Source organism: Trachemys scripta, chromosome 15 (assembly GCF_013100865.1).
Source record: "Trachemys scripta elegans isolate TJP31775 chromosome 15, CAS_Tse_1.0, whole genome shotgun sequence".
NCBI classification, from domain to species: domain Eukaryota; kingdom Metazoa; phylum Chordata; order Testudines; family Emydidae; genus Trachemys; species Trachemys scripta.
The window spans coordinates 24,295,662-24,304,440 of NC_048312.1; the positions used below are offsets into that span (position 1 = coordinate 24,295,662).

Here is an 8,779-nt window from a genome sequence, read left to right on the forward strand (position 1 = left end):
ACCCTGCCAAGCCAACTGGAATAAACAAAGCCACCCACGTGACGGGCGACTTCCGATTCCCCCACCTCTCCCAGGATCGACACAAAGTAACTTCCTCCCTCTTCTCCCGCAGCCTATCGGGCTACAGCGGATCATGTGCCGGGAGCGGAGCGGAAGCACTTATCGGGTGTGTTTAGGTTCCTTTGCTGCAGGCAACAGGAGCAGGAAGGGGGTGAGTTAGCAGCGCATTTGCTTCGGCATCAGCTGCTAGGTGGGTTTTTGTTTTTTTTTTTGGATTGATCCTTTTCTGAGAAAGGAGGAGAGGTTATGTCCCCCCGTTTGATTTAGACAGGCCAGGAGGCTCCTGGGAGCCCCATCCCCTCTTTTTAGGAGCATGCCATGGGGGGGAGTGGGGCTAGCCACAGAGGTACGGGCTGGCGTGATCGTCTCGTTTTTTTTTCAGAGACGGGAGGGCATGTTGGCTTGGCGAAGGGGCCCTCTCTAAACTAGTGCGCTTTGTTAGATTGCCTCTCCTTCATGCTAAATCGATCTGTAAAGAGAGGGAGGTGGACCTGATTGCAGCTGAGACTTCAGTTTGCTTTTTAAGGTTCCAGAGCCCGCCTGAAGTGTGCCCCCCCCCCCCCCACCAGCCCTGTTTAAAAATTTACTCACCCAGGAAAAGCTGTGGCTTTTTCTCTCTGTGTTTAGTCCCAAACTCCTTGTTAGGATTTAAGCTATAGCTTCTATTTTTAGAGGGGTTTTTTTTGTGCTCTTCCAGAGACTTCTCAGGCTGGTTCAGTGTGCAGCTGATTAATGCACTCCTGGAAAAATTAGTTTACCTCTAGGGGTTCTTTTCATTCCCCCCCCCCCCGCCCCCAAATGAGCAAGTGCAGTGGTTGAAGGAGAAATAAAAAAAAATCTAGGGAGAACCAGAACCTGGTGCAGCGAGTGCAACAAGGGGAAAAACCAACAATTCCAGAGCAGTGTCAGTAAAGGTGTATAGGGGAATGGTGCACTTTGTGTCAATGGTGTGGCGCAGGCTGCTGCGGAAGCGTTGGGTCCTGGGTATTGTATTTGGACTCTCCCTCATCTATTTCCTTACCAGTACCTTCAAACAGGTCAGTATTGCTTTTCTTCTTTGTCTTTCCCCTCCCTCACTGCCCCATTTCTCTGTAGGTCAAGGCCCAGTCCTACAAAAACACTTAATGCCAAATATGGTGCTTATTACTGCTGGAAGTGCTCCCCTTGTATGACTACAAATTGAAGTAAGTACTGCACCCGGTGCTGGCTGCAGGTTTGGGTCCCCGTTTGTGAGCTCCGAGAGGTAGAGAACATCCCCACCCTGTATAAACTTGGAACACATCATGAGAGATTTTAAAAATGATTTCTCTTGCAGGTTGTAAATTATTGGTGTTTAGCAGAGTGACCTAAAAATAATATGCTGAAATGCTACGATTTTTTTTAAAAAACCTGTGTTAATGATGGATCTCAAAATCTTATCCTAGACTCCTTTACTTCTGCCAGCATCATCACTAAGATTTAAGGGGTACTGTTAGTTAGTTAGGAGCCTGAACCTGAAACTCCATGTAAAGTGAAAGTTTTACATCAGTAATACACTATAGCAACGTGTTCATGGGATCTAAAGGGCAACTGGAAAGTTTTATGGGCTCAAAGTGTTCTCTTGTAATGTACGTTGTGAAACGCCATCCCAAGCAGGATAACAGCATTGTGCCTGAGGGACAAAAAGTGAAACCCACTGCTCCAAGCAAAGGCCCTAATTCTACATTAGGAGCCATGCAGGCAGAAGGGCCTGCCTGTGTAAATCTGGTTGGAGGATTGGGACCTCAGTGAGCTGCAGAAAGAAAGCAAATATCATAAATGGTGAACGCTAATGGGAGCTGAATACTTAACTCCATTAGGTGACCTTGAAAATCTCTACACGTGTAAATTCTTTTTTTTTTTTTTAAATGAACTAACCTTCTTTTATTAAAGGTCAGGACATTTTTTTACCCCTTGTAAATGAGCTTTGTTAAAAATATCCCTGTAATTAGATCTTTGTTTAAAGAAAAATATAGATTCCCGATGGTGAGACTTGCTCTAGATTGTTACAGTGAGGCCTAGATTTCTTGACACCTGTACTTTCTGAAGCAGCGCTCAAATAAAGCCCTATTCTTTTGTCTGCAGAGCCGCTTTAAAGGTGCATGTGTAAGATGGTTTTCCAAAGGCAATCTTGAAATGTTTTAAGTATCTGTCCATCCTTAAATGGACCTCGCCTGGCTGTTCTTGAATGGCCTGTATCACATATCACCTCTTTATTGGAGGTGAGGTAGAAAAAGCAGCTTTCATGTCTGACCTGTCTGGAGCATTAGTAGATCTTGCAAGGGAGTGTGTTGAACAGGGGGACTGGGATTCTTGGTTTCTGCCCTGGCTGCCCCATTGACTCCCTATATGACTTTGAGTAAATCAGTTAAGCTAAGCCAAATTTTTACAAGTGGCCAGTGATTTTGAGTGCCGAGCATCTGCAGGACCTGATTTTCAGAGAGAGCTGCAGTTTCTTAGCACTTTTGACCTAACAAGTCATAGAAGGGCCGCACCAAAGAAAATTAGGCCCTAAAGTGTTTCAAGTTGGGCACCCAAAGTTAGTGGATGTTTCTGGAAAATGTAGGCTTTCAATGCTACCTGCCTCGGTTTCTCCCACCTTTAAACCGGGAACAACAATATTTAATAAACCTCTCCAGGAGTGGGTTGCAAGGCTTAATTCAAAGTGAACGTTGACCAAGTGCTTTGGGATCCTTGGATGAAAGGTACTACAGAAGTGCACATTTTATTGTTCTTAGTGTCCCTGTTTTGTAAGGCGAGTTGATGGGGGATAGAAAGGAGAGAGCATTCTTTGTGTTACTAGGAAGAGGGTGAAATAACTTCTAATGTATGTTACTTAGAGAAAGGAATGCTACTTTTATGGCCTGAAATAATGTCTGAGATGTTAATTAGTCCTGCAATTAATATCTACAACACCCTTTATTTTTATGATGTTGGTTTAATGTTACACGCCGTATGTGGTAAACCACTGTCTCAGGCTGTTGGTGTGATATCTCATGCTGCGTTAGTTTCTTGCAGTTTCCTTCTGTCTTGGGAATTGCAACAATTAGCGTTCAGCTGAGGGAATGGAGCGCAGAGTAAGAGAAGGGAACTGTGTGTTAACTTGCACTGCTGTGTTTCGTTGCAGGAGGAGAGGACGGTACGCGATCGGAATCTTCTCCAAGTACAGGAACATGAGCCCATCATGTGGAAGGTGCAGTTCAGCCTGGGAAATAGCAGTCAGCGGAGTAACCAGTGCAGAAATTCTGTCCAGGGGAAGCTATTCATTACAGATGAGCTGGGTAAGGCCACTGATAAGAGCCTTTCCTGCAAACCACAATGCTCAGCACTGTGTGCACCCTCTGGATTTTGCTGGGACCCTCAAGTAGCAATTCCCTCCACTCTTGTGCATTCCCACTAGAGTAAATTCTTCTGTTGTAGAAATGTCTCAGATGCTACTTCCTGGCAATAGAAAGTTGGAGGGATTGCTACTTGAAATTTGAATTGAGCCAGGACAGTAAAAACTCCAGTCATTTCACTTTTATGTATTTTTAAGAACACCATGCTTGGAATTTTGGTTCAGTATTGACTTGGGGAAACAAGTAGAATGCTTTTTGCAGGATTCACTTTCTGCCGCACTTAAATGGACCCATCCAAGTTCTGAAGCTGACCCCATCCTGCCTTAGTTTCTGAGATCTGACAGGTTCATAATGTGAGATGGCTTAGGCATCGGCTACATCCACCCTAGTTCCTTTTCATGTTTTATTGCAACAAAACTCTAAGATCACTGGGCACCCATCCTTATCAGGTGGCAATTTTAAAGTTGTTTGAATGTATCTAGCTGGTCTGCCCTTAATAGGAATGCATATTTCAGAACTACATCCATTAGAGATAAAATACATGTAGTTTTTCTTTTAAAGGTACACTACAAACATCTTTTTTCTTACTTTTGGCTTGTCTGAAAATGATTCACTACTTGCTCAAATGCTTAACTAACATCATTGTTTTATTATTGCAAATCTGTTTTTTAAGATATTTGCAAGCACTGTCATGCCAGAAATCCTACAGGGTGCCAGTAGCGTAGGTGCAATGTCCTTCTAATTGCAACTTTATATTGTTTACTTTGCCTGGGGCTGATTTTATATATATATATATATATATATATATTGGTAAGCTCATTGGAGCTGGGACCATCTTTGTTTTGTACAGTGCCTAGCACAGGGGGGTCCTAGACACTGAGCTGTACCATAATATAAATAATGTATTAGTCACACCTGCTTTGATATGACCCAACAAATAGTACAGGCACCAATCTTGCAAACATTTAAATGTGCTTAACTTTAAGTATGTGAGTTGTCCCCTTAAAGTCAATGAAACTACACACTTTTTAAAAGTTAAATATGTGCATAAGTGTCTGAAGGATTGTGGCCATAAAGTTGAAGAATGAAAATTTTAAATCAACTTTGGTATGACTGGCAGTTCCCAGGATATTTTTAAGGCATGTTTGCAAGAATAAAAGATGCAGAAATCAATGCTGCATTCCAATGACTCCCTGATTTACCTAGCGTTTGTGTGTATGTGAAACTTATGGGTGAATGCAGTGCTTTCAGTGTGAGAGCCCAGTCTCCCCCGTCTTATATTACTATTATTGGTTAGATTGCAAAATCCCTCCAAATGCGCTAATCACTTTCCAAACACCGAGAAAGACACTGTAAAAGCAAGTAAGTCTTGTACACATTTCCCCCACAGACAGCTTTGCAATGCACCTTGCTCTTGTTGTTCCAGCACTGGGCTTTTCTTGACGAGAGATCATCAGTCATGCAAAAATTGTGTAGTAGCTTTTGTGATGTACGCACGTAGAGACTAAACTGAGATCATCTGCAGGGGTTCTCAACATTTTTCTTTCTGAGACCCCCTCCCCCCCAAAAAAAAGGCTATAAAAACTCCACAGCCCACCTGTGTCACAACAACTGTTTTTCTGCATATAAAAGCCAGTGCCAGTGTTAGGGGGGTAGCAAACAGGGCAATTGCCCGGGGCCCCTGCAAAGCTACTTTGCTCAGACTTCAGTTTTAGCCCTGGGTGGTGGGACTCGGGCCCTGGGTGTCAGCCCCATGCAGTAGGGCTTTGGCTTTGTGCCCTGGGCCCCAGCGAGTCTAATGCTGGCCCTGATTGGCGGACCCCCCGAAGGCAGCTTGTGGCCCCCCTCTGATCGACTGAACTCGCTGTCACTTGTGAGTCAAGCTAGGATTTGAATTCCAGTCCCTTAAGTTCCTAGTTTACACATTCCCTAAAACATTGAAGCGATGCTCCTTCTTCAGAAAGGTTCATAATGGACTTACTCAGTTAAAACTCTTCCTAAGTGATGAGTCTGTTTCGTATACAGGGTGTATCTAGACTGTAATCATGGGGTGCGATTGCAGCGCAAGCTGATATACCTAAGGCCTGGTCTACACTAGGCGTTTATGTCGAAGTTAGCGCCGTTACATCGAATTAACCCTGCACCCGTCCACACCGCGAAGGTATTTAGTTCGACATAGAGGTCTCTTTAATTCGACTTCTGTACTCCTCCCCGACGAGGGGAGTAGCGCTAAATTCGACATGGCCATGTCGAATTAGGCTAGGTGTGGATGGAAATCGACGTTAATAGCTCCGGGAGCTATCCCACAGTGCACCACTCTGTTGACGCTCTGGACAGCAGTACGAGCTCGGATGCTCTGACCAGCCACACAGGAAAAGCCCCGGGAAAATTTGAATTTGAATTCCTTTTCCTGTCTGGCCAGTTTGAATCTCATTTCCTGTCTGGACATCGTGGCGAGCTCAGCAGCACTGGCAACGATGCAGAGCTCTCCAGCACTGATGGCAGTGCAAGCTCAGAATAGAAAGAGGGCCCCAGCATGGACTGATCGGGAAGTCTTGGATCTCATCGCTGTGTGGGGCGATGAGTCCGTGCTTTCCGAGCTGCGATCCAAAAGACGGAATGCAAAGATCTATGAGAAGATCTCTAAAGACATGGCAGAGAGAGGATACAGCCGGGATGTAACGCAGTGCCGCGTGAAAATCAAGGAGCTGAGGCAAGGCTACCAGAAGACCAAAGAGGCAAACGGACGCTCCGGATCCCATCCCCAGACATCCCGTTTCTACGAGGCACTGCATTCCATCCTCGGTGCGGCCGCCACCACTACCCCACCACTGACTGTGGACTCTGAGGATGGGATAGTGTCCACGGCCGGATCCTCGGACATGTTAGCGGACGGGGAAGATGAGGAAGGAGATGAGGAGGACGAGGCAGTCGACAGCGCTCACAACGCTGATTTCCCCGACAGCCAGGATCTCTTCATCACCCTTACAGAGATCCCCTACCAACCCTCCCCAGCCGTTACCCCGGACACAGAATCTGGTGAAGGATCATCCAGTAAGTGTTGTAAACATCTAAACATTTATTTGTAACAGAACATGATTATTAACAATGTAAAAAATGGGTTTCTCATGATTACTTTGAATAACTTAACGGTTCAGTCATGGGCAGTGCAAGTATTTCAAAAAAATCTAGCAATGTCCGGTTTTGCATGATTGTCCTGCCCAAGCCGCTCTACTGTGTAGTCCCTGCTACTGCAGCTACAGTAAGATGCGGTCTATATGTCCGGGGATGGAGCAGAAATCCTCCTGGGACATCTCAAGGAAGCTCTCCTGCAGGTAATTTGAAATCCGCTGCATTAGGTTCTTGGGGAGAGCGGCCTTATTGGGTCCTCCGTAGTAGGACACGTTGCCGCGCCACGAGACTAGCAAGTACTCCGGAATCATTGCTTGGCACAGCATGGCGGCATACGGCCCTGGTCTTTGGAGGCTTTCCCGGAGCATTCTCTGTCTGTCGCTCTCAGAGATCCTCATGAGGGTGATGTCGCTCATGAAGACCTGCTTTGAATGAGGTAGGGGAATGTTATTAGTGTTGGCTGGTTTGCAGCCACGCGGTGGAGGCGGGAAAGGGTCAGCCGAAAGGGATCGTTCCCGGGGACAGCCGCGAGGGTGTGGGACAGGAGCAAACTTCCTGCTTGCCGGATTGCTGGCAGCAGGGACCGACATTGATTTCAATGTGAAATGAGGCCATTGCTAATATTAAAGTTTTAAGCTGCCACGAATCTACGGCTTACCATGTCTGCCTGCAACAGAAATTCCGTTGTCCTGACAGGGTTCTCAAAAGTGCTCTGCAAAACCACAGACAGTGAATGCGAAGGCCGAGAATTCGACCTTGTGCTGAGTGCGCATGTGATAGGTGCTGTGCATGGTCCTGTTCACAGAGAAAGACTATGTTCTTTGTTCACAACTACATTTATGTTTCTGAGGAATTCACTCCCTTTTTCCCATTCCCACAGCCCCATCTGCGACTGTCTCACAACCTAGCCTGTCATCACACTCCCAGAGGCTAGGGAGGATTAGGCATAAGAAGAAGAGGACACGGGAGGACATGTTCTCCGAGCTTATAGCCTGCTCCAGAGCACAGGCAGCACAGCAGACCCAGTGGCGGGAGAACTTGTCCCAAATGCACCAAGCCAACATGGATCGGGAGGAGAGGTGGCGTCAGGAAGACCAGCAGGCGACTCAAACCCTGCTTGGACTACTGAGGGAGCAAACGGACACGCTCCGGCGCCTTGTGGATGTTCTGCAGGAACGGAGGCAGGAGGACAGAGCCCCGCTGCAGTCCATCTCTAACCGCCCTCCCCCGCCACCAAGTCCCATACTCCCTTCACCCAAAGTGCACAGAAGGAGAGGCGGCAGAGTCCCTGCTAACTCTCACTGCACCCCTGCAGAGAGCTCGAGCAGCAGAAGGCTCTCAGTCCCCAAAGTTTGACAAGTTCTTTCCTTCCCGCCTGACACAAGCCCCCGTCCAAGTTTCACTTCCCAGTCCCCTGTGTAGTTGTTAATAAAAAATATGTTTCTGTTAACTACTGTTTCCATCATGTTCTTTTGGAGGAGGGGGGGAAAGGGGGTTGGTAATTGGACAGGACAGTCACCTTTGGCAGGGTACATAGTCGGGGGCAGGCACAGCAGCAGGGCACATACATAGTGCAGTGATGCAGTGACTACTTACCCTGGTTAGTCTGGGAGGTTCTTTTCATGTTATGTGGTGGGAGGTGGGTTGCTCTGTGACTTTGTGGCACGGGAGGGCAGTTAGAGATCTGAAGCGGCGGTCCTTAGGCAGGATCACAGAGCCACACAGCAGGGGATCTGTAAGCGTCCCCCCCCGCCACAAAGTCACATAGTACCCCCATACACACAGTCCCTATCAGGAGGGGTGACAGGCTCCGTTGAAAGAACCATCCCACCGCACCGGAGCCTGTCAGTCCTTCAGTTTAGAAGCTGCATTCGCGCGACTACACTACACCCGCTCCGCACCACAGTCTGCGTCCCAGTTTTAAAAAATTCCCGCGAAAACAGTATTACAGAAAACGGTGTGCTTTAACAAAGTAGAACTATTTTTATTTTGAAACGTGTGTTGGAAGTGGGGTGAAGGCTTCTCTGTACACAAAATTAGAAAGTCACAGGTTACCCTGCTCACTCAGGAACTTTGCTTTCAAAGCCTCCCGGATGCACAGCGCTTCCCGCTGGTCTCTTCTAATCGCCCGGCTGTCTGGCTGTGAGTAATCAGCAGCCAGGCTAATTTCCTCAACCTCCCACCCCGCCATAAAGGTCTCCCCCTTGCTCTCACAGAGATTGTGGAGCACA

At 47.0% G+C, this 8,779-nt stretch overlaps 1 protein-coding gene across 2 annotated transcripts in view; it reads left to right on the plus strand.

The window, feature by feature from the left end:
* The first annotated feature begins 104 nt into the window (after positions 1-104).
* SPRING1 (SREBF pathway regulator in golgi 1) overlaps positions 105-8,779 on the plus strand; it is a 15,724-nt gene continuing 7,049 nt past the window's right edge. Inside the window, exons 1-2 of one of the 2 annotated variants that reach the window (XM_034791143.1) lie at positions 105-211; positions 3,206-3,359. In XM_034791143.1, the coding sequence (XP_034647034.1) occupies positions 134-211; positions 3,206-3,359 (232 nt within the window). In that variant the 5' untranslated portion in view covers positions 105-133. The other variant, XM_034791142.1, reaches the window with a different exon arrangement.